The sequence below is a fragment of the Gallinula chloropus genome, assembly GCF_964237585.1.
Source record: "Gallinula chloropus genome assembly, chromosome: 6".
In the NCBI taxonomy this organism is placed as follows: Eukaryota; Metazoa; Chordata; class Aves; order Gruiformes; family Rallidae; genus Gallinula; species Gallinula chloropus.
Window position 1 is genome coordinate 5556369 of NC_140091.1, and position 25749 is coordinate 5582117.

Genomic DNA, 25749 nt, shown 5'->3' on the forward strand with positions numbered 1-25749 from the left:
AAACGTTAAGCTGTCTCTGAAAAGAGCCGCACGTGTTTGTGGGTTTGCTTTGGGATCATATCGGGGTTCCCATGCAGGTTCCTCCACCTGCTTTGGCAGGGGCCACTGGAGCAGCTGGCTTTCCCTCCGCTTTCCCCACTTTTTACAAAACTAGCATTGTTTTTGAGATATCCTGATGGGTTGAGCCAGCAGATGCAGAACTGGGAGTGCAGAGGGACCCTGGGCTTTTTTCTGAAGGCAACATGTTGCAGCCTGTTCTTGGGGGGGGGGGGCTCTCTGCCTGCTTGGGGGGCTCACGCTTGATTGCAGATAGTTGGGTTGTTCTTGACAGGTTTGTCAAGAGGTGGACATCTCCAAAATCTGTGACAACCAACCTAGGAGAGCAGTTTTGACCCTGAGCACAGCAACTATACAGCCCTGATTACCCCTTGGCTTGGCTCTGCCGCTGGCATTTTCAGTGTATATCTGTAATTATTATTTTTGGAATATTTGGGTGCTCAGAGGTAGGGGACTAGGAGCGTGCACCATGAGCTTTCCCCTTTTCCCAATGGAAAATGGTCGCTCCTCTTCACCTGCCTTCGCTGCAGTAGAACAGGCAGAGGCAGCGTGGGAGGGTTGAGCTGGGCGAGGAGGGGAGCACTCTCCAAACAAACCCAGAGGGCTCGTAAGGAGAGATAAGAGAGATGGGAAGCTGAGGGAGGGCTGGATCTGCTGGGGGAGGTGTCAAAGCTGGGGGTGCACAGGGCTGCAGAAGGCTTCTGGCCTTCAGGAGTGGAAGGAACCCAGTTCTGCTTTTCCCCATGTGTGTTCCCAGCTGGTGTGTGTGCTCAGACCTTTACAGGGGTTTGGGGGAGGTACAGCAAAAACCTCAGTGGAGCTTGGTACTTAACTGGTGATTCTCTTTGGAGCCCCAGCACAGCCCTGTGGAGGTTACATCCATAAGGCACATCCTCCTCACCAAAACTCATCATCTAGGAAGCGGGGCCGTGCCCACAGCGTTCTGGCTCTCCAGAGGTGCCCGCTGCCGTTAGCCATCCCACCTCACCAGGTGCTAATTGCGAGCGGCTTGAGGCACGGTGCTTCGGTGGCTACCGCCAAGCCGAGCGCTTAGAAATTCAGTAATTGGGCTGGAACAATTATTTTTGGCTTTTGCAGAGGGAAATGCTATAAATAATCACCCTGCGAGCTTGTGCCGTGACTCTGCAGCCTCCATGGGAGGGAGGGGGGGTTGCACTGGGGTGGGGGGGTGTTGGGTTGGGTGGGTTGGTTTTTGCTGCCGGCCGGCTGGCTTTTTCTTGGCAGCCAAGAGCGGGAGACTTATCTGCAGAAAATGCAATTTGAGTTGATTAAAGAAACTCCTGCCATTGGCCCGAGCTGCCAAACTTTCTGCAGAAATGGTGGTTACGCTTTCTGAGAAACCGCCCCGGGGACCTGCCGGGCCACAGCCTGGCCCTGGGGCGATGGGGATGGGGAGGAGGAGGAGGAGGAGGAGGAGGGCAAGGGCTGCCCGGGCTCTGGGAAGAAAAACAAAGCAGAAAACAAAGGATATGCTGGTCTCTGGTGGTGTTGCATGGAGGACTTCCTGGCAAGAGGTGCAGAGGAGGTGGTGGTGGTGGGCATGTTTCTGTGGCTGCTCCTCTCTTGTGGCAGCAGCTTGCAGAGCTATGAGCCCAAAGGCTTTTGGTTGTTACGGAGCCAGGTTTTAGCCAGGCACTGATCCGGAGGTGAAAGCCTCTGCATCCCGGAGCTCATCCTGCAAGCTCCCCTAACACCCATCCCAACACCCTTGGGAGCCAAATCACAACAGCCTTAGCAGAAGCAAACAGCATCCAGTGCACCTTCTTTTGTAAGCCCTCTGTCGCATCTAAAATAAATTTGCATCTAAATTGACAGGCTGGTTTTAATGTCTTCTGGCTATATAGCGCTTAAAGGCCCAGGCTCCCCTTCTAGGTGGGTGCTGGGCATCATCCCTGCTTGTGCAGGGGGTGGTGGTGGCATAGAGCAGGCCCATGGTGGAGGTGGGAGAGGCACGGGGTGACTGCTCACAGGCAAGCAGAAACTCAGTTTTCCCTTTTTTTTAAAAAAAGGTATTATTGAAAAAGATTGATACTTACTGGCTGAGGATGGCTGGTGTTGGAGGATGAGGATGGCGAGCCGGGCTTCACTCCAGGGATGCAGCTCTGTGCTAGGCTGCTCATACCCTGCGTATCGTGTGATGCCCTGGCTTTGCTTGGCCACATCCCTCACCTCTCTCCTTGCCCACTGGCAATTAAAACACATCCCTGTCCTATATACCAGCTGCTAAAGACAACAGCCGTAAGGCACCGCTGTCCTGGAGCGCGTCGCTTTGGCTGGTGTGCCCCTTGGTACCGGGGTTTGGGGAGCATTGCTGGGGCTGGAGCTGGTGCCTGCATGAGGGACCATAAAACCCAAGCGTATCGGGTAAGGCTGCGGAGCACAGAGCATCTCCTGAGCAGTCTCGCTGTGGCAGCTTTCCTTCGTCATCCATTATTTATTTGATCCTCTGCAAAACAAATTCGTTCCTCAGCACTGATTCTGATGACGGTGCTCGTTTTACAAAAGAGGTAAAAGGAACCGGTTTTGTTCCTGGTCTAAAAGCTTGTAACAAAAAGGTGCGTTTCCCCCGCCGCCTTCTCCTGCAGCCTGTTTTGGTGTCACTGGGATAAATCCTACGGGGTGTTAGCGTGGCGAAGGAAATGTTGAAGTCTCAAAACACTGAGACATCAAAGTGATGCTGTTCCCTGGTGTGCTGATCCCCGTCTTCCTGAGATCCGTGGGGTGTTTGTGGCTGGAACAGGGGTGACCGAGATGCTCAGCTTGCCTCGTAGCTCACAATAGAGTGGTTCTAAAGGGGAGAAGCTGCATGTACAAGGAAAATGGCTTTATTGGGGTGTTCCTCCCCATGCGTGCAGTTGGAGAGTAGCTCTGCTTTATGGTCACATGAATATAACCCCCACACTTGGGGTTTTGGGCTGGTTGGGTGTTTTTTTTTTGCAGGGTTATTGGAGGTGTCCTCAGGCACACCAGTAGCCCAGCTAACTCTGCTTTGCTTGCATCAACCGAGCTGGAGCAGCGTGTTGAACGCTGGGCCGGGAAGTTTGGAGGGAGGAGATGGCACGTCGGAGCTGCGTTCGTCAGGATGGAAATAACTGTCAGCCCCATTCAATCTGTCGCCTTGATCCCAGGGGACAATTGCAAAACAGGATTACTGGTACTTAAAAATTCATAGAAAACGTTTCTTATCACAACGTCATAATTGTTATGACTCAGAAGAGTAGAATTGCCATTTTCCTGTGCCTTCCTTCCCCCCACCCCCCCATCACTTTTGTTGCGTACTGAGTCCCTCACTGCAGCTGCAGAACAGTCAAAAAAACCCACCCCCAGCCATACCCCAAACCAGGGCGCTGCTTTATTTTATGCTAACTGCTGCATTTGACTTGAAAATGATGTCCCACTGGGTCTCGTGGTCAGCGTATTACGGCGTGATGGATGGCTGTCAGAGCGGTGGTGGCTGGCAGATTGCGATGGGTGGAGGAGAACAGATGCCCAGTGACTTCAGGGGCTTTAGCAGAGCCCAGGACTGAAGGCTGGAAAACAAAAGCAGATGGAAGGGCTCTGCTTGGGCTAACTATTCTTCTCTGGCCGCGTGTCGGGGAGGGAAGCACGTCGGGTGGCCGTGTCCCTTCTGTGCTGTTCCTCCACGTTGAGCTGGGCTGCCTGACGAAGCCATGGGCGAGCCTTGCTTGACCCGAGACCTGAGCCTACATGCAGACCGTCACTGCCGATCTCTAAAGGGCAACTTACCTCACTCATCCCCCCCTTCCAAAATAAGAACAGCTTGCCTTCATGGAGTTCACACTCCGTTTGACGGGTCCTGTTAACCCTTGGCCCTACTGATGGATCTGAGACAAGACCCGGGCAGGCTCTTGTGGTTACCCATCTGGAGGGCAGCCGCCAGCATGTTTCGCGCTCTGCATTGTGTTTGTCTTTGGAGTTGGGTGGGACCACGTGAATTTGAGCCTGATGTGAACCAAACTCTTTGCTGTTTTGTGACCCCGTGTCTGCACCCTGTTGCATCTCTCCTGCAAACTTTCCTGTGCTTCCCACTTCTGCAGATGGCTTGGAAAACATGCTGCCTTGCCCTGTTTCTCCACTCACATCCACATTTCCTTATCTTCCATCCCTCCATTCACCTCTCGCTCCTCCAGTCCATCCAAACTTGGGCAGGTGTCTGCCATCTTCCCGGATGGTGGTTGGTGGCCGTTGCAGGGTTAATGGTGAAATTAAATTTCACTGCTGTTTTTAAATTAATTGAATCATCAGCGTGGGTAACGGGAAACAGTGGTATCATAATGTATTTGATATGGGTCTTTAAGTCAGCGTTCACTGCAAAATCTCGAGCGCTAGATCTCGGTGGAAGCGATGGCTAACTGATATACTGCTGTTATGGCCACAGGACAAAGGCTGCTGCTACGTCTTAAAATGTTTGGGTTATAAAGTTGAGCTGGTTTATGATGCGGCCGTTTTCCCCCTGCGCTTCCCGTAGTGCTCCTAGTTCATACTGGGAAAAACCTTGCGCTTGGCAGGAGCCAGTAGTGCTCCTGGCTCGTCCCTCTGGGGAGGCACTGAACGTGTATGAAGATGCTCTTTCGGGTGGCAGAGCAGCATCAGGGTTTTGCCCCCAGCACTTTCTGAGGTTTTGTCTGCTGGGGGAAGTGGTGGCAGGGGAAAAAAACCCTGTTCCTTGAAGAAAATGGCACAAAGGCTTCTGTCAATTTGGCGTCAACATGTGGGCTTCCATAGCTGGTGGCTCTGAGGTTGCTTCAGGACCTGCCTTGGAGAGGAGAAGCTACCCAGGCTGCAGGCCAGCATCCCCACGCTATATCCCCACTGTGCTGGGGACAAAGCTCCTGCACCGGCCATCACACTGGCTCCTCTTCTCTTGTGCTTTAGAAGGGCTTCATGTAGTCCAGCGTGCACCCCCGCGTGGTGTCCTGTGGTGGACAGTGGAATGTCAGTGAGTTCCCTCTTTGCCAGTGCTCACGAAGCACTCGAGTTCATTAAACAGCAGGAAAAAGCAAACTTTCAGCATATTCATTGTGGAGCTGCTCACAGGTGCCCCCCCAAGCATGGGTCCTGCATCTTGCCCCAGCTGCCCACGACTCCCTGTCACCATCTCTGTGTTCCCATCATATGGATGGCCATCTGCAGCATACAACCACATCGCCGGCACCGCGTTTCACCACCAAAATCTCAAGGCTACTTAAACCAGGTGAAATCTGTTAGAAGCTGCCTTGATGTGAATATTGAGCTTTGTGTTTCACTCTGCTCTGTTGCCCAGGCTGGTGGTGTGGAGCACACGTGTGCTGCAGGACCACGTCTGGTTTTGGGAGTCAGCTTATGTGTGTGGGATACACCAAAGACCCTCGGTGCTGAAGAGCTGGTTCTAATGCATTAGTTTAGATTTTGTGTTAATACTTGCTTATTATTTCTGCTAGTTATGGCTTTAATGAGGTGAGACGTGCCATATGTTGTCCATAGGGAAGGAGCGCCGCAGGTTGGGCGGGGGCTGGCCCGTGGGTAGATGCTATGTAGAAGAGCCTCAGACTGATCCTACAACTTGTTGAGCTGAAACACCAGCTGATCTGGTTGTGCTGTGGGTGCTTATGCCACGGGCATTGGTGCTCCTGCCACACCACAGAGCCATCTACCCACTCACTGGTGGCATCTTCTTGCTTTTCATCCTCTCTTTTCATCCAGCAACTGTTTCCTACCGCCCCTCCTTCTCTTCCCTTGCCCTCAGCAGGTTTTTGCTCCAAAAGAGTATGGTTTTGGGGCTGGGTCCAGCCACACAGCTCCTGTGCTACCTGACAGGAGAAGCAGCAGCGACCCTGATCTGAGCAGCCTGGGCTGGCTGCTTGGAGCTGGAGTTTGGAACGAGACCGTATCACGGTATAAAGAAATATTTATTGGCGAGTCCTGAACTTAATTTGAGCGGGGCTCTGCTGTTTAAACAATTGTTGGAGCCATAAACCAGAAGCCCTTAATTACGGCTAATTATTTTCTGCGGTGAATCTATATGCAAGCTCATCAGCGTGAGTTCTCCTCTGAAATGCACCGGTTGCGTGTTCAGGCATCATCCAGCCTGAATGTCCCTAATAAAATAAGAGGCAGAAGCCTTGCCACTGGCCTGGCTGCCTGACCAGGCAGGAGCCTGCCCCCACTTTCTCTAAGTCTCAGGGTCAGGGCAAGGTGCAGGAGCCCAGAGACTCCCCGGGCAGGTGGCTGGGGACCTCAGGGTAAGCAGGAGCAAGACAGGAGCTGTTTGGGACGTGGACTTTAAACTCTCCGGCATTTCGGGTTTGTTTAAAAACCAGCTAGGTAAATATTTGTGAAGCAGTTGGGATCCGGCTGCGGGGTCGGGCGGTGCGGCTGCAGCCAGGCAGGCTCTGGCTTCCCACCGACCCAACTCCATCCTTCACGTCCATCCTCAGCCCCATTGAGGAGCTGGCAGAGGCAGTGCAGGGTGCTCAGCCTCCTTTCTCTAGGGTTTGGGGTAAAAATGGGTGCTTAGGGGTCTGTTCCTTGGGATGTGCTGGTGCGATGCTTTGATGGGATGCATTTAGGACAAGTCTCCTGGTGAGGCTGTGCTGTGCGTCCCAGGGATGACCTTTTTGTGCCAGCTATGGCACTTCTTGAGGTTGGCAGTGTCCTTGCCTGCTGAACTTGGACCTCCTGTCCTGGGCATCCCTCCAGGAGGACAGCACAGCGAGGAGAGCCGGGGTGGGAGGACTGCAGGGCAAGGACAGCACGGTGAGGACGATGGGGTGGGAGGATATAGCATGGCAAGGACGGCGTGGCGAGGATAACTGGGTGGGAGGATGGTGGGGTAAGGACGGTGAGGCGAGGATAACGGGGTGGGAGGATGGTGGGCCACGTCGCGGGGGGAGCGGTCCAGGCTGCCTGTACACAGCAGCTGTCAGCACTGCTGCCTGCGCCCGCCCGGCCCCAGCCTCTTCCTCATGGCACAGATGGTTTTAACACTTTCCTGGGCCTTTTTCTTTTTTTTTTTTTTTTTCTTTTTTTTTTTCTATAATTAACTCTTGTTTGCAAGTGGGAAGACACTTCTTTCCTTTTGGCAGAGCCATCAAACTCTCCTCAGCAGTGTGCTTTTTTAAAGCCATCATGTATCTATCCCCCAACCGCAGTCTGTTGTTTTTACCAGGCTCTTTTATGGCTCTGGGCTGCCCCCCACCCCCCCCTCCTCCTTTTCCCCCCCTTCCCCTTGCTCTTGCCCGGAGGTAAAATCCACAGGGATTGCAGGCAGAGGAGGCCCAGCTCTGGGAGGGGAGTTAACGAATCCGGCCAAGGCGATACAAAAGCCAGTGCCCGGGAAGGGGGAAGATGGAGGGGGCCCTTCCCTGCGCTGGGAGCCCTTGGAAATCCCCCCTGGCTTTGTGTGGCTTAGCGGGGTGCTGCCTGCACAAAAGCCCCTCGTCCCTGATGTCACTTCTGTACCACTGATGTCACTTCTGTACCGCAGCTGGGAAGTGTTTTCCCAGGAGGGGCTGTCGCCTACCGAAATGCTGGTGGGTGTGGGGGGCTGCTGCCATGGGTCCCCTGTTCCCCTGGGGCAGGAGTAGGGAGAACACACTCCCCCAAAGCATCACCAGCATGGCAAAGGGCTGCTGGCGGCTCGGGGGTCTGCAAGGGTGGGCACCCCAAGGTGGGGCTCCTCTCCAGCTTGTACTGAGGCTTAGAACAACTCAAGTGCAGTGGGACATCCTTTGTGTTTCGGGGAGCTCAGGGCCTGCCTGCAGGGAATTGGGGATTTGGGGCTGTTTTTTCCTAGGGAAGTGAACAGCAGCGGCTGTCAGAGCCAGGAGGTTGTGGGATGCCCAGCTTTGGGGACTGAGGAGGGTTTGCTATGGGGATGGGGTGACAGACTGGCATCCACAGGCATGTCACCATGGAGAATGGGGTGCTGTTGGGGTGCATGGGCGGTGTGGTGGGGTGTTGCTAGAGCCACTGACTGCGGGGAGCTGAGGAGCTGCTCTTCCCAATGGATATCAAATGGTGGACTGGGGAAAAAAAATGACATGAGAAAAACCCCATTGGGAAGTTTCCATCAGCAGTTCAAGGCTGTGACCCCCATAGCCATCCCCTCCCTTGGCTCTTCCTCCCCATCCATCCCTCAGACTCTTCCCACCCACTCTGTAACCAGGTTTTCCCCAGCGCTGCCAGTCTAAACAAGACCTTGCAGTGATGCTGGGTGCTCATCGCTCCCTCCCCCCTCTGCTGTCTGAAAGCCTGGGGCTAATTTTTTTTTCTTTTTTTTTTTTTTCCCTTCCCTCTCTCTGGAGACTGTTTTCCTGCCTCCCTTACTGGTTTATTGCTGGGGCAGGGGGTTGTGTGCTGGTTTTATAGGGTCCCTCCAGAGCTTACTTCAAAAAGCTCCCAGTTCATAAATGGGAGGGGGGGATGTCTGTGCATAACTGCCTTATTTTGACAGGGAAGGATGCTCCTAGAAGTGAAATAAGTAATGTTTTGCAAGGGTAACACAGTTTGGGTAACTAAAGCCCTCTGTAAGCATGCAAAAAAAGCCCAGTGACTAACTTGGAACCCCCACCCCATTTCTATCAGCAATCCCCCCCTAGCCCGATGTGCACCTTGCGAGTTTGCCCTGTGAATTAAGCAGCCCCACGGGGACTTTTCCACAGGGAAGCCCCATGGCTGTGCCCTGGCTGCTGATGCCAGTGGTGCCAAAGCAATGCAGAGAGCTGGCATAAAGGTAAATAAAACATGGGGCCGCTTTGGAGCAGCGTTTCCTACACTGGGCAGGGTTAGGCAAGAGAAAGCAAGGGCTGGAGGTGAGGTGGTGTGGTGAATTCCCTCCTGTCTCGTGGATATGTACCTCTTCTCCTTCTCCAGAACATGCTGTAATATTTAAAATGCTCTGGAAATTAAACTTTGTCCTGTCTGCCTTCCTCATCCTGAAAAATCCCAGCCTGCCAGGGGAGGTCTGCACCCTCTCTGAGCGATCTTAGCTCCTGGATGTTGCCAGATGCAGAGAAAACCACCGGTTCGTGGGAAGAGCAGTGAACTACGTGCCAGTTTACGTCAGATTTACTCCTCCTGTCCTTTGCTCTAGCTGCTCTATTAATTTTCAAATGCCTCGGGCAATTACTGGGCCTGGGAGACAGTATTTTTGGGGGCAGCACCCACAAGTAACTGCAATAAGTAAACCCAGCTGTTAAAAAGTGTGGGGGGAGTGGGTACAGGGGCTGGGTTCACCTTTGAAGAGTATTCCCATGAGAAAGGGGGTGTGTGCAGTCTATTGAGGGGCAGGGAGGCATCTCCTGGGGTGCTATGGGAGGGTGCTCACCCGCTTTACCTACCCATATGCTGCTTTTGAGGCCCAAAGCGCTGCTCCTGGGGGGATATGGGGTATGGAGGGTCAGTGCTGGGTGCTTCCTGGGGGCAAGTTTGGGATGTGAGGGCTCCATATGGCTGGAAGGGATTAGCCTGGAGGATTAGATGAACGGAGAGGAAAGTTGCTGCGATCCCCCCTCCTCCCCAAAACCCCTCATCTCTGACCCCCAGGCAGATGCACAGGGATGGGTTTTGGGAATGCTGAGCACCGCTATGGTTTTGGCTGTGCCCCTGGAGCCTCAGCACAGTCCCTGTGCTGCCAGGGGAGAGCGATGGTCATGGCACAGGGTGGGATGCTGTACCAGTGGGTGATGAGGAAAGCTGGGATGCTCCTCCTGCCGCTGTCTTGCACCCACGTGTTGCACCTTCCCTTGAGCTCAGCGTGTTCTGAACCTGAGCTGTTTGCTCAAGCTCTAAGCTTGCCCAGAGAGAGCCTCAGCGCTGCGTCGTGCTGCTCAAACAAACCTGCTCCCCAGGGACCAGGGATGGGCGAGCCTGGGATACAGTGCTTGGGAGATCATATGGAGTGTGACCTCATCAGCAGCCAGCCGGGGCTCGGGGAAGGGTCAGTGATGCAGGGGATGCAGGGTACTCCATACCTGGGCAGCGCTTCACTGCACAGGGGGTAGTTTTTACTGGTCTTAAAGCATCACCCTGGATGTTGTCAGAGTCGTGCTGAGGTGCTGATGTGGTCATCGCTCCATGCAAAACCTGTCTTACTTGGGATTGGGGTTTGCCAACAGCTTCCCTTGTGCTGTTGTGATGCTGCCGTCTCTGCAAAAGCTCAAGGGGGACCAGGTTGGCTGTCCAAGTGTGACCTCAGCCTTACCAAAGGCTTCCAGGCTCATGCTTGCTTCTTGGGACACATGGAGGGCACAGAAACCCAGTGGACTTAAGGGAGGGTGGGTGCTGTAGGGTGTGTGCTATAGGATAGGTTCTGTTTGGGTGACAGGGAGGACAAAAGCCCATCGCTACCACTCACAACACTTACAAAACAGGCAAGTCTGTCTGTCCTTCCTGGTTAATTTAGGTCTCTGACCAGCTGACATGGGTCTGGCCACGCCGGTGCCGGCTGCTCCTGTGCAAAGTCCAACATCGTCCTCCCATCTGCCCCGCCGGGGTTTATACCAGGTGCTGGACTTTGTCCCTACACATGTCACAGCCCTTTTTTTAAAGTCACTTCCCCTCTCCTGCCCCCCCCTCCCCTCAATTTAAGGCATTTCCACCCCTCCAGCAGCATATTTAACAGAAGATACTACACAGAGAAGATGCTACAGAGCATCTCTAGATATCAGCAGAGCCCCTTTTGCAAAAAAATAAGATTAAAACATTTTTTGTTAATCCAATTTTTAAAATTATTATTTTAATCTAATTTTTAAATAATTTTTAATTGGTTTTATTTAATTATTTTTTTCAAAAAGGCTCCCTATGGGAAAATTTGACTCTTCTCAGATCAACAGGCACATCCATCAGGCATTGCTGTGAGCAGGGAGGGATGCTCGGCCACCTCTGTAGGTACACAAAGCCTGGTCGAAGGGCTGTGAAAGGTTACGGCGGCGCTTTTAAAGCGTGTTTTGTGTTATTATGTGAAGATGGTGGCCATCAGCATCTTGTCAGGGATGGGCAGATGGTGTTCACCTGCTCCGGACCAACTTCTTTCGCCCTTTGGCTTTGGTGTCAGGGAATAATACCGGGGCAGCTGCTAGCAGTAAAATAGGCTTAAGCAAATGGGATATTTTGGCATTCAAGTGCATGACAAGAATAGGAGTATTTGCATTAATTCCCTCCTCTCTTTCCCTGCGGCGGGAGGTGATGGAGAAAACGGGGGATGTTTTCCCGTGGGGCAGAGCTGGGTTCTGGTTGTCTTTGACTGGACCGGAGCTGGGGGAAAGCATTGGATGCTGTGTCGAGGTGTCGGTGCTCCGTCCGGTAGCGTCAACAATGGGAATGGATGTGTTTTTTCAGGGAGGCCACGGTGTTTCCCACAAAGGCAGGCACTGGGAGGAGACTGTCAGATCTGGGGGAGTCTTGCTGGGTGAGATTTAGGCACCGGGCATCACCCCCCACCCAGCTTTGTGGCTTATTTTATATTCTTTTTAATTGTAAATAGCAAGGATGAGGGGGGCTAGCCAGAAAGCAAGGTGGCAAAAAAAAAGAATTAAGAAAAAATTACAATTAAAAAATATTTCTAATCTGCACCCATCTTTAATGGGGAAATCTCTGCCTGGTGCTGGATGCCTTTGGGGTGCTTTGTGGTGTGCCATATAGCTGACAGGATTGGCAGTGTCCTCAATAGCTGTTAGTAAATCCTTGGGACAAGTTAAAAATGATGGTTTTTCCAGTGCCCTGTGGTGCAGTGGCATGGTGTTTTTCTAAAGCCACAGATTATTTGTTGGGATTTTTTTTTTCTTTTTAAATTAAATTACCAATCTACATCTTATCTTTTCTTATAACCCCTTCCAAAATTCACTTGGCAGTTTGAGCATGGAGGAAGGCAGAAGGCAGAGGAGCAGTGATTTGTACCCGTGCTGGGAAGCAGCAGTAGGGCTGCCGACACCAGCACCCTCCCTTGTGCCTCATTGCCAAATTATTACTTGCTTTTTGAGAGGAAGGCAGTATTTATTCCTAATCTGGGCTTTCCAAAGGCTGATAAAGACTTGATTTTGGCTGTGGTGCTCAAGGCAGGGATGAAAGGTGAGCCGGTGCATGCACCAAGCATCCAGCCACCTAACCCCAAGTAATTACAGTACCCTGATGGCAGCAGTGCAGGGAAACAAGGGGCGTTGCATGGAACCAGGAGGCATCACAGGGAAGCAGGGGCATCACAGGGACCAACACCCATCTGCTTCAGCCACCACAACTTTGCAGGAAACTCTATCAAGTAACTTCTCCCAGCAGCGTGGCTTGCTGGAGCCATTTCCCTTTTTGGTTTTTAAAATACTAATTTTTAAAAATCTGAAATGACTCTGTAAGTATAGAGTTTTTGTGGATACATCAGGAGTAAATCCGAGGGGGAAGCACCAAGTGTCTGGCATAAGAGAATAGCCAAGTTGTGAGTGCAAGGAGCTGCAAGGCAGCGGCCCTCGGTAGAGCCGAGCATCCCGCGCTGATGGATGAGCGGTAGATTAATAGTCCTAAGCAATTGCATTATCTAATGAAAATTTTATATAATTATTTTATATAACTTTTTTGGCAGGTGGACCCTGGAATGGATGGTATTGATTGCTGGAAAAGAGCCTGGCCTGTCTGTTGGTAGAATTATTAGAGGAGAATTGATAGTAATTAATACCTGTGTATTTACAGCGTTTTCCAGGCTGCTAATTGCATGAGATCCATTTGAACTGTTTCGTGGGGGGCAAGGGGGGTTGTACACTGCTTTTAAGGTGTGGGCTGGACACGGGTCTTTTGCACTAGGGAAGATGCCAGCAGCAGGATTGCTGAGACACTGGCTTCCCTTTCACTCTGAGCTGGGGATGGGGGAAGGGGGGAGGCGCACGGGGATGCCAGTGGCATCCCTAAATACCAGGGGTGGGGTGGGATGGGGTGCTTCCGGGCACCCAACTCTGTGACAGGAAGCACCCGAGCGTTCTCCTCTGCAAAGCCCTTCCTAAGTCAGGGGAAGCACTACCAGCAAAGCCTGGCTTAACTTCCCCAGAAGTTTTCCCTTTGTAAACCTTCCCATGCACGCGCGTGTGCAACGCCGAGCCGAATTCCCTTCAGTCTGTTTTACACCTCCCCTGCTTATCCCTTCCCTTTTCCCCTTCCCCCCACCCTACCCCACCCCCACCCCCCACCCCTTTAATTCGGTTGCTGTGAAATTTTTGCAGCCCTGCCAAGTTATTTCCTTGGGATATATTTAGAGAAAGCCAGCTCAGCAGAGAGCGCTGGGTGTTTGCGTAAGGATGTTTGTAAATGTTAGCAGGAACGCTGTCGGGCTGGCGGAGCAGATGTCCGCGAGATGCTACCAAGAGCCTTATTTACAAACTCCTAAATGACTGAAGGGGTTTCCTTCCCGGGGATAAGGGGGACGCCGATTTAAGAGATTAAAATCCTATTGTTTTGGGGCTGGAGCTGCTGTCTCAGATTATCCTTTACAAGAGGAAAAAAAAAAAGAAAAAAAGAAGGGAAAAAAAGGGGAAAAAAAAGGACCCCGTGTTAGCTTGAAACACCATTCAACTGTTTTGCCCTTTTTTTTTTTAATGCTTGGGGAAAATACAGGGCTGGGGGTTGTTTCTTTTCAAAGGAAGGGAAGAAAGTGGCTGAGTATGGCTGTTCCCGGTCGGAGCGTATGCTGGGGCTTTGTGTGCTGGGGCTTCCCCAGGCCGGGCAGCTCGCAGGTGATGTATTTCAAATAAGGACAAAAAAAAAAGCTTGGGTTATCCTGGGAAGTATAATTAAGCTGAGCTTGTATGCAGAGCTCAAGCTCAGTGTCCCTTGAGATCACAGTGTCGGCGTTTGGGTGGTGGTGATGCTGCAACAAGCCCCTTTCACCTTTTTTCTTTACGTATTTTTAAAATGCCTCCTTCTTGCCAACACACAAAGCTTCATCTCAGCCTCCTTTTACCTTCTTTTACCCTAAAATAAACCAAAGCCAGTTTGTTTTGTCTCCTGGAGCATCCAGCGGCCTTCAGTGAAGGAAGCAGGATGGCCTAGAGCAGGCTGCCCAGGGAGGGGGCTGAGTCACCATCTCTGGATGTGTTTAAAAAAGGGGTAGATCAGATACTTAGGGATATGGTTTAGCACAGGATGGGAACGGTTGGACTCAAGAATCATAGAATCATAGAATGGTCTGGGTTGGAAGGGCCCCCAAGGAACAGAAAGTTCCACCCCCCCTGCCACAGGCAGGGCCACCCACCTCCAGCTTGGAGCTACACAAGGTTGCCCAGGGCCCCATCCAACCTGGCCTTGAACACCCCCAGGGACAGGGCATCCACCACCTCTCTGGGCAGCCTGTTCCAGCACCTCACCAAAAGATCTGGAAGGTCATTTTCCAATCTTGTGATTCTGTCTTTGCTATACCCTGTCTGGGGAGCATGTTGCACCCCAAAACCACTCTGAGCCTACCTGGGAGGCTTTGGAAAGGCCGCGTTGTTGAAGTGGGTGCCATGTGGGCACAGGGCAGCGCTCGTACTGTGTCAGCAGCAGTGGGTTGGCATTTTATTTATTTTCACACACATTGATGCAACACAGATGCTGCCACCGACCCACAGAGGGGACCGATGCAGGAGAGCATCTAAGGGCTCGGTCCAGAGGAGACAGTCGGCGTGCCGTCCTCCCCGGCGTTAATCGGGTTACTACGAGGTGTGGGAGGGTTCTATTATTAAATTTAAAACCTGGCTATATAAGATGAAGGCAGCTTTAACGAGATGAAAAGGCTTAACTGGAGTCCAATTAAATTCCGTATTACCTGTTTACGCAGCCCGCTTAAGTCCTGACCTGCACGCTGGTTTCTTCTCTGTGCTCCAAAGCCTGTGCTCTAGGCAAAAAAAAAAAGTAAAATCAAAGGAGACAGACAGATACCAGATCACCAACAGATCCTGAGCATCCCTGCGCGCTCGTACCGGAGGCAGCTGCCCTCAAGTGCCTGGTGCTGCTCCCACTGACTGCAGGGTGTGAGATGCAGCCAAAATCCTCTGGTCTGCTCTTCTGAGGAGGAGAGCGAGGGCAGAAACAGTTTGAATCGAGAAAGCAAATGTGTCTGGCCATCCTTGGGTTTTGGTTTAGACCCGTGCCATGAAGATATTTGCTCTCCTTATCTCATGGATAGGTTGATGGATGCAGGGAGCACCAGCCCTGTGGGGCTTCCCCTGGAGAGGGAGCATCCTCTCTGCTGCCAGCACCTTGTGCTGCTGTTTGGAGGATGTTGGGGTGGGTTTTTTTAAATAGTGTTTGATGCAAGGCAGCTGTGGGGTGCTGGGGCAAGCTCTGCAGCTGCCTGCATGGCCCGAAGCTGCTCGCTTGTGAGCGTGCGGTGGAGACGCCGGCTCGGGGTTTAATGGCAGAGTAAACACCATCGATGGGAACCTGGGTTTTGTAGCTGACAGAAACCGTCCCTTGTGTGGGCGTAAACGTGGCAGGTTTGAGCGGGGGGCAAGCTGGAGCTCAGCAGATGCCCTGCTTGCCCCATGGGGTATGGGCTGACCATACTGCTGGGAACCTCGCCGGGCAGGATACACTGGCGTGCAGCACCTTAGCCACCTTTGAGTTGTTCTTGGAGGCAGCTCAGGCTCATCCAGCGCTGGGGATGAGGAGGAAGAATCCTGTTGCAGCATCCCAAGGGCTGCCATGCAAGCAGCGCGCCCAGAAAGCTCCCCAGCTTCCCAAATCACCCCTTGTTGGGTGCTGCCTTTTATTACCAGGGATACCCTGGGGCTGGGGGCAGTGGCTTGCTGTTGTGAGGCGGTGGTTTCAACCCACCAGCTCTGCAGTGTCTGCTCTGTTTTTTAAATTCATCCCCCCCGAAACCCTCTTGGTCTCGGTGGTGCCTCACAGCTCCTCTCGGGCCCAGCCTACCGCAGGGCGGGGGGGGGGCAGGAAGCGGCTCGCCGCACCCTACTCCAGCAAACCTTCACGCCTAGCAAAGACCTAAACTTAAAGAAAGTAAATAAATACAAGCACTGGTCCACAGCTCCTCCCAGGGCTGCTGGGACGAGCTGAGGTGAGTTGGGACGAGCTGAGGCACAGCCGTGTGGGTGCCTCTTCCCTGCCGCCCTTAACCACAGTTAGTACAGCAGGATAACCTGGTTTCTTCCTAAGGATTAGGTTAAGAAAACAAGACGGTTTTAATAACCCTTTTAACATCCCACGTAGGTTTTAGCTGAAAAGCCGAGCTCGTTTGGCAGTGCAGCCCAGCAGCGCATCTTTTTCTTCCCTTCTCCTGTTTTTTTTCCCCCATAACCTGATGCCAGTGGTCCTGCGCCAGCAGACTCCTACGGATAATTCAAGTGCCCAGCTCCTGGCTGTGCAGTTTTGTCCGATTTCCATTGCCTCCTGACCTCCATCCTTCTTTATTTGCAAAGCTATACTCGCAGGCAGCGGTAATAAATCAATTAATGACTCTGATGAATCGTTTAATGGCTGACAAAATAACACTACAGTCAACAGCTTGGATCTCTACAGCAGTACCAGAAGACGCTGGTTGACTCAGGGTAGGGAGACGAAACAGAGACTGTTAGCTCAATTAGTGCAATTAGTGTGCGATTTAAAGGCTTAGACGGCATCTGCTGGCGTACCGAGCCGGTGTGTTAACTGAGAGCTTCAGTTTGGAAGCGAAACGCGGCGATCCAGATTGTCATGGGTCCGCTCGCTTCCACCAAAAAAGGGGACAAAAACCCGCCCTACATGGAGAGGAAGGGAAAATAATTGGCAATATATGTGTATGTGTTTGTATACATCTCTCTATCTGTATTTTATTTCTATCACAGAGCAAATTTACCAGCTAAAAAAGGCAAGGGAGCCAGTGTGCTGTGCTGGCTGTGCCGGGGCTGTCCTTGCTCGTCTCCAGCAGCGGCCCCCAGCGTGCCTTGGTGGGAGGAAATTCGGGGCGTCGCGTGCCAGTGGGGCCCTTCGGGTGGCTGGCCATGCTTTCGGTTTAGCAGCGGCTTGATGCGACGGCACAGCGGGTTTCGTGCTCCTGCGCCCTGCTGGTGCTGCCTTGCCTCCTCCTGCTTGCCCCTTTGGCATCTCTGCTTCGCCGGGATGGGGACTTGGGGGGCACTCAGATATTCGGTGAAAGAGGCTTGGCAGGCAAACTCCACCTGAACCCTCCAAAAAAAGAGAGTTTCTTCCCGAAATTGGTGACCTGAAGCTGAGTGAGGAGAGCTGGGAGGGCAGAAAGTCCTGCTATTCTGGCAGTTGGCGCTGGAACACCTTTGGGATGCTTGGGTGCTGACCCTCAGCATTTGGGTGCTCCCTCCTAGAGTTTAGGAAATTTGTTCCCAATGTTGTTTTATTCACCTTTTTTCCCTTCCTTTTGTGGCCCATCCCTAAGGTTCTGCAGGGCTGGTCCAGCCACGGCTGCGCTCCCATCGTTTCAACGGGGCTAAAGGTGCCTGGGTGTTTACCTTAGCAGCAGTGCTGGGGAGGGGAATGAGAAAGAAATAAAATGTCACTTCGCAGCCTTGTAAATCATTCATCAAGGGCTGACCAATTTGGCTCCCATCCTACAATATGCTCAGGGCACTTGTGGGTTTTTAATTACTGAGTTCTGCCAAGCGCCACATGTGTGAGGAACTTTAAATCCCCGTTTATGCCGGGAAGGTACAGGTGAGGTTTCGGGGTGTTTAACACAGAAAAGTACTCAGTGGTTTTGTGGAACAAAAAAAAAATAGGGGGAATTGGCTCCAAGATTTCCTTTGCCCTCCTCCCTTCGCTGCCTGGTGTGGAGGGGAACGGGAGGGCAGCGTATTTCCCCCCCCCTCCCCGGATTCCATCGTCCTCGCTCTCCACCGCTCTGGGATCCGTTCTGCTTTGGGAGATTCCCCCAGCGAAGGATTATGGTGTGCTGGAAATCTCTTGAAACCATAAAATATCACCTTGGCAGCTTTATTGCAGCGCTCGCCGCCTTGGGAGAGAAGCGTTTTGCGTGATAGAGGGTTTAATAAAGGAAATTCCAAATGGGCTTGCTGCAGTTTGGGGCTCGGTCTTATATATTTTTGCATTAAGAACCGTCATCTGCTTTGCAGAGAAACTGCAATATGTTCATGGCCTTGGATTAAGATTTGGTTTTACTTTTATAGCTGACCCACTTGGGGGGATGGAAGGAGGGAGGGGGAGAACTGGGTTCACTCCCTCTCCTGTCTATTTTTGCTGCCGTCTGATGTATAAAAAGAGCCTGGAATGGGCAGGCTTATTTTTCCTGCCAGGACTTTTTTTTTTAAATTTTATTAACTGTAAAAACACTCAGATCTGGCCTTTGCTGTTGATGCAGGGAAGGCTGCTCCCAGTGCCTTGTTCAGGGGCTTGGGGGGAGCATGGCCTGGGCTGAGCCAGAGGACGTAGGGCCCAGGTAGGGGGGACCACTGGTATTTCACAAAGGGGCTCTTTTTTTGGGGAATTGGCCATCAGTGTTGTCTCCAGCGGCTGCGGCTCTGAGATGCTGGGATGGGAAAAGCTCATCCGGTGTGGTCCCAGCCTTCATCCTGTACCCTGCACTCTGGCTGCTGCCGGAGATCGTGATGGCAGCAGGAGATGGCCCCTGGGGAGGCATGAGGCCGCAGCTTGCCGGCTGCTCTCCTGCGTCTCCAGAGCTTTCTGGTCCAGAAAAGGAAGATTCCCAACCAAATGTGAGCATCCCATCTTGGCATGCCCTAGTATTTAGTAATAATCCTTAGTTTTCTGGGCTCTCTTGAGTCCTGATGCTCTGGCTTCTCCCCTCTGCCTGTATCTTGGCAGTTGTCACCACATCAGATGTGGCTGGGGACCAAGGCTGGCTCAGCTGCCGTTGGGACACAGGGTTTGGTGGGGTTGGGATGCTCCAAGCTTTGGGGTAAAACCAAGCATAGATGGGCTCACAAGTGCCCCATCTGCTCATAGGGTTTTCCTCATGGAAAATTCTTCCAACAGTCTTTGTCGTGGTGGATGGTTTCCCTCTGTCCTGCCATGTGGCTTTAGGTGCATAAGTCTCTTATGAAATGAAGATCCTTCTCTTCCCATGTTCTTTCTTGGTTGGAGCCTCCCATCACACCGGTGCTTTCCCAGCACTGCCAGGAGGTAAATGTGAATAGAGGTGCTGAGCAGGAGCAAGCGGCGTGGCTGAGGGACCTGTGTCTGCTCCCATTCCTCCTCCTTGGGGCTTGGTGGCCCATCTTGGGGAGGCTCAAGCAAGAGCATCACCCCACAGTTTGGGTGTGGTGAATTCAGAAATGCTTAATAAACCCCCGGTGTGCCACTGAGGTCAGGGAAGAGTCATTTTTTGGGGACAGTACCAAGCTGGCAAGCTTGCAGGGGAAGTGGGGTAAGAGATGCATTTAAAAAAGCCGTAAAACAGCATCTGCATGAAGTGGTGTGTTGGATGAGGCTCCTTGGTGGATTAACGAGGCTAAATGCTTGGGTAAATGAATAAATAAGCCCCAGAATTATGCCTGGGTTTTGTGCAGCCATCTTCTCCATGGGTGAATCGCACAGGCTAGTTCCTCTCTTGTCTCTCAGCATCCTCTGCTTATTCCCCCATGGAGGGTAGGGAAGATGCTTGGGGCACGGGAAGCAATGCTGGGGGGGGGGGGAGGGGGGCACAGGGAGCGATCTCGGGGCTCTGGAGGCGATGGGCTAATTGACTCAACGTCATATTGAGCTCTTGTAACGTGTATTTCCTTAACTCTGACACAAACCCACCGTGTTTTGTCCGGTTTTGTTCCCTGCAGAGCGCAGCTGCCGCCCCGAGTCCTGTGCTTGGAAACATTCCCCCGAACGACGGGATGCCCGGGGGCCCCATCCCGCCCGGTTTCTTCCAGGTAGGCTCCCGCTCTCCTCGATGCTCACCTCCGCACCGGGCACGTGTTCGCTTGCGCTCTGGGTGTCGGTGGTGCTGTGGTGCCTGTGTCGGTTTTGTTTTATATCAGGGATTTGCTTAGGGAAGCAGCATGCCCGCAGAGCTGACCTGTCTAGGAATAACTCCTGTCCTGCTGTCCTTCCATGTCTGCTTTCTAATTTTTTGTGGCCTTAGAGTGAATTTCTCTCCTGCTCGAAGAGGTTACTGTGTATTTACAACCTATGTGGGGTTTTGTTTTTTTTTTTTTCCCCCCAAAGCTCTTTGGTTTGTGTTTGGGTTGGGATTGTATTTGTTCTCCAGTCCTAACAGACGTGCGTAATTGAAAACATTCTGGATTTTGATTCCTGAAACTTCCCCCCCACATGCCCCCCCTTTCCCCTCTCTGGTTAACCGCTTGATTTTTTCCAAATGCAATCACTGAAAGCATTAACAAACCCTGGCCGTGGCTGCAGGCAGGAGCTGGCTCCAGCCGAGTCCCCGAATGCCATGGAGGCACCTTGTAAGCAAAGTCCCCTCGCTCCTTCCTTCTCCCGCACCGAGCTCTGACCGAGGAGGAGGAGGAGGAGGGGGACAACGTATGTTTGGAGTGACGCTGATGGAGAGGATCTCAACAAGCTCTCAGAAAAGGAGCTTTTAAAATGTGAACCATGTGGGGTTGCTTGGATTTCTCTGGAATCTCTCTGCGCTGGCTTGCAGCGGCGTGAGCTCTCGGGTGCGTTCAGATCTTCCTTCTCGAGGAAGAAACACTTGTTCATGTAGCGAACGGGATGAGAGGTGAAAGGAATATTTGTTTTGGCAAGCTGCTTTTTCTTTCTGATTCTTAATCTGGGCTGGCGATTCGTATGGGGGAGAACTTCTCGGCCAGGAGACAGGCGGGCTTGATAAGGCTCTTGTGATTTATTGTGGTGATATCTGAGCGTGGTATCGCCGCCTGTGTGTGTGTGGGAAGGGGGGGAAGGAGGGTCCTGTCTCTTTTATTTTTTTTAAGAGAGATCCCATTTCCTGAACAAAGTAAGAATGCTTGATATTGATCACGGACCCTAAAACAGGCGAATCTTGTAGCAGCGCTCGGCGGCACGGGGTGAAGCCAAGAGCAGAGATGCTATCTCGCAGGTCATAGCTGCTGCCAGCAATTCGAGTGCCAAGCTGCTGCTTCCAACAAATGTGTCTCCTAAAGTCCTGATCTCGCCCCGCGGCAAAGCTGAATGTCCTTTGGGGCTCCTGCTTCACATGGAGCTGCGAGGGCTGCAAAACTGGCACGGAGTTAGGGCAAGGCTTCAAGAGTATGGGTTGGCTTTCCCGGAGCGGGGAAGGTGAGGAAGAGGAGTCGCATTTCCTCAGACATGTTGTGCCTGCTCCCATCTCGACTCTTCCCATTGACAGCCTTCAAGCTGTCCTCCCCTGCTTCCCTTTCTGCCCTTCTGCAGCACTTTTGTGCTGAGGATCTGATTCAGGAGCAGAAAACGCATCCTCTCATTCATCCAGACCAGGAGCCACTGGAAAAGTGGGGGCTCAAAAGCAGCCCTGCTTTCTTAGGACCTTTGTGGGGGACGGTCTTGAAAACCCAGCAGAAGTAATGGCACCAGAGCAGGTGGTGTGTGTGGGGATTGCTGCCCATCCCCGGAGCTGCCGGAGGGAAGAGAGGACTGGTGCCGATGCATATGGCTCGCATGTGACATCTCAAGAGCCTGCCTTTCCTGAAAGCCCTCCAACATCTGGTTTCTCCTCCCAACCCTGGGGATGGAGGGGAGGAGGGGAGAAGAGAAATCCCACCTTTTAACAGAGTCTGAACATCCCCCCTGTGAAAGCCCGTCTGATTTATTGCTGGTGCCGGAGCTCATTCCAGCTTCAGGAGGTGCTGGAGACCAGCTCTTGCAGAGGTGGGCTGGCGGCTCGGTGGCGAGCCGGTCTCAGCACAGGGGTAATTTCTTATGTCTGTAGGAAATTAAAGCAGTGAACTTCAGAGGGAAAACCAAAAAGGTTGCAGGAGATGCAGGGCACTCTTTCTCCTTGACCCTTGGCGTCCAGCTTTGGGAGCATGTGAGGTTCCCAGTGGTACCAACCTGGCCAGTGCCCTCCCCATGCTGGGGGACCGGAGGATGAAGAGAGCTCAGGGGTTTTCAACATCTCATTCTTCTGCTCTGTACTGCCTGCAGCAGGGATATCCCTGGGGTAGCAGGTGCAGGCACACCGTTCTCAAGAGGTTTTTAGAGGGATAGATCCCATCCCAGCACGGTGGGGCATCATGGCCAGAGCAGAGGAGGGAGCTGCCAGCAAAGCTCAGGTTGCAGACATCACCCTGGGGGTGTGTGAGGCCCCCTTCAGCCCCGTGCATTCAGATGTGCTCTGCTGTTTGGCAAAGGGAGAAACTGAAACGAACCATTCCTGGGAGCTCGTGGCCCAAAAACCCACAGGAGCAAGCTTGGGGGAGAAGTGATGTGCAGGCAAGGGGAGAGGAGAGGAGGAGTCCAGGCTGCATCGCCCGTCTGCAGCCGCTGTCTCACAGGGAGAATCCCTTCCCCATGCTGGGGCTCAGCAGCGACCTTCGGGCTGGGGGCCAGAGGAAATGCAGCCTGCAGAGCCTCCCAAAACCTTCCCGAAGTGATGGGCAAGGAGAGGCCTTTGGGCTGCCTCTGTGTTGTGTGGTGCCAGCCGGCGGCACAGTGGCATCGGGCTGTGCTCTGGACAAAAGGTGGCCGGGTGTACGGCCTGGTGTGGGTAGATGCTTTTATTTAAATGTCTCTCTTTGTCCCTTTGAGATGAGCAAACAAACCCTCTGCTCATCCTCCTAAAGGTCATCAGAGGCGTTCCTGCTTTTGTTTTGAGAGCTGGATTGATGCCGGGGTGCAGATCCCTCAAAGGGGGGGGGGGGGGGGGGGGAGGAACGGACGGGTGGCAGGGCGGAGAGGAGAGGAGAGGAGGGGGGGAGCGGGTTGTGACAGGGAAATCCAGAAAGGAAAATCAGAAATTGAAAGCAATTAATACCACACCTTCCTACCGCTAAATAAACCAGGGGGTGCAGCCAGCAGCCCCCCCCCCCCACCGCGGCTGTGCCTTCCTCTCCCCAGCGCCAGCTCCCCGCGCCGCCCCGTACCCCGCGCGCTGATGAAATGGAAAGTTGACCATAAATCAATGTCGGCGGCTGCGTTAGCTATGCATCAGCGGCTCGGCGCCGAGATGCACCAAAACAAAGCGCCGGCTGCTCGGTGTTCCCACACTGCCCCCTAATGCAGAGAGACCTCGGGAGCTGGGGAGGACATGGGGGCTCCGGAGCTTGGGGGGGCTCCCCCCTCAACATCCCCTGCCCTCCCCACCCCTCCTCCTCCTCCTTGCACCCCAGGGCACATCTCTTGGGGTAAGGTCACCTGTGGCGGGGGAAGGATGGTAAAGGCAGGGGCAATAGGATGGGGTCCATGTTGTCCTGCTCCTTCCTCGGATGCCACCATTTTCCCCCAGCTTGGCTCTGAGGGTGCCTGGTCATAGCAGAAGCTGCCGCTGGCATGTTGTTGTCATCCAGCTTCAGCCGGGTGGCACGAGAGCTGCAAAGCCAGGCTGCCCTTCCCAAATCACTGGGGCAGAGCTCGGTGTCGGCCTTGCGCCGGGCAGGGTTTGTAGGAAGGTGGCTTAGGAGCCCAGGGAAGGGAAAGGAAAGCAGGCATCAGAGAAAGTTGGGGGTTTTTTTTTATTTCTGGAAGTTTAGTAGGATGCCCGAGGCTTTTGTACCGAGCGTCTGGAGCATATGGTAGGATTTGCAGTCAACTTTCTCTCGGGTGCTCCAGCCAGATGGAGGTGACTGTTCTTGGCTCTGGCTGACACGGGTTTGTTTCCTGAAGAGCTTGTGTTTAACATATTCCTTAAAACCAGGCTTCTGCAGTTGGGAGCCCCAGCTGCAGGCGAGGCAGAGCTCCTGCCCACGGCTGCCTTCCGCCGTCTGCGGGAGAACTTGGCCCGCCTTGCTTTGCCTTGCCTTGCTTTGCCTTGCCTTGCCTTGCTTTGCTTTCCCTTGCCTTGCCTTGCCTTGCCTTCCCTTTCGTTCCCCTTCCCCTTCCACACCACATACTGGAAGGTGACTGGTTTTCCTCTCCGAAGGCACCTGGAGCGGGTATCCCTTCAGGGATATCTTATTTTTTGTTGACAACTAGCAAACCTTCCCTCTCCCTCAGTAGGTGCAGAGTTCCTATCCGATAAACCCAGGCATGTCTTTAATTAATCTCCATTTAATTTACTGTAGCGTTTTCAAATGTCACACCTGGTACAGGCTGGGGCAAGGCACTTTGGAACACAGGGTGCTTTCCTGTTGCTAGCTCTGAGCTGTCCATGTCTCGTGGCAGGAATGATTTGCCTTCCCATCCCATCCCATCCAGCATTGTTCTGCCACCCCCAGAGATGTTTTGAACCAGAAACACCCCCCTCCCATTAGCTGAGAGTATGGAGCCCGTAAAACACGATCCATTTGTGGTGAATTATGCTGGAAACATAAATCGACACGCGCAGAGCTAGGATGGCTCCTGCCATTTTCCATCTTTAATATTTTACAAGAAGTTTGAGGAGTTGAGCTGGCGAAAGGCGGGAGCGGAGATCACCTGGTCGTCGGGAAGCTCCCTGTAAGAAAGCAGCAACAGCCGCAAACTTGGGTCGTCTCCTGGGCCAGGTTGGGCTTTTAAAGTCCCCTGAGTGGAGAGGGGGGGAAAGAATGAAGCAAGGAGGAGGTGGGGGCACGGAGCGCTGTCGTAAACAGTTTCCTCTGGCGCCGTTTGAGCTCTTCGGGGTTGCACGTTGGGGGTTTTTCTTTGAGGCGGCTACAGGAAGGTGACGAATAACCCACCCGCCCTGTGCAACACATCCAGTTTGGGGGGGGTGGGGGGGAGGAAGCTTGGGAGATGATGGGGTTTCTGTGGTCAGGGAGAGCGTCGGTCTTGAGAGTGAGTTAACTGCAGAGCTGGTCCTGCTTGCCCAGCAATGGCACATCTGATGGAGGACTCAATTCGGGATGTGGATGAAGCAGGTCTGCGTGTGTTTGGCCTCCTCTTGTACCAGCAGTAGATAATAACTGCTAAAGGCACCTTATTTTAAGAAAGGAAGGGTTGCTCTGTTGTTTGGAGCCCGTGTTCATCCCTGCAAAACCACTTGTCCCAACTGCTGCCATCCATCGGGATCATCGGCAGCGAGGGAAGCGCGTGCGGAGAAGCAGCCAATGCAGCAGGCGTCCCGGCCAGACGGGGGGGGGTCCCGGCCCTGAAACATCTGCAAATATTTACAGAGATAACGATATCCAGAGGGTCCATGTTTCTGATGGAGCCCAGCAGCCGTGCCGTGGGGTGCAGGAGGGGGCCGCCACAGTTGCAGCCCAGAGCGAGCTGCTCGTTGGTAGTAAAGGAAGGGGAGAAGGAAAAGGAGTCCCTTTCGGCTCTTCCCTGCTTGTCAAGGTGTTTGCATGAGCTGGGTGTCCCCAGTCACATCATCCAGAAGTCTCTGCCGGGGCCAGGACCACATGGGATAATGCAACAGCGAAGATGCTGAGGCTGGAGCATCCCAGGGAGCAGCCTCAGGGCAGGACCGCGCTCTGGAAACAACTGATGCTCTCCAGATCCGGGTGCCACGGGGGATTTTTCTCCAGTGAAGATGCTGCTGTGTCTTACAGATGCTTCTTCTGCAATAACCAACTGCTGCTTGCTCTGAAGCTCCAAATGCAGACCCAAGGCATTGCCACTGGGCCCAGCTGGGGTTTCATGTAGGTGGCCATGTCTCCCGTGGGTTTGATACCTCTGTTAACCCCACACCAGCGGACCCGGAATGAAGGACCTCAT

At 53.1% G+C, this 25749-nt stretch overlaps 1 protein-coding gene across 4 annotated transcripts in view; it reads left to right on the plus strand.

The window, feature by feature from the left end:
• Window positions 1–25749, plus strand: part of SSBP3 (single stranded DNA binding protein 3) — a 54297-nt gene that overhangs the window by 16459 nt on the left and 12089 nt on the right. For all 4 annotated transcript variants that reach the window (XM_084266329.1, XM_084266327.1, XM_084266330.1 and 1 more), the window contains exon 5: window positions 19815–19904. In XM_084266329.1, the coding sequence (XP_084122455.1) occupies window positions 19815–19904 (90 nt within the window). The remainder of the gene's footprint in view (window positions 1–19814; window positions 19905–25749) is intronic.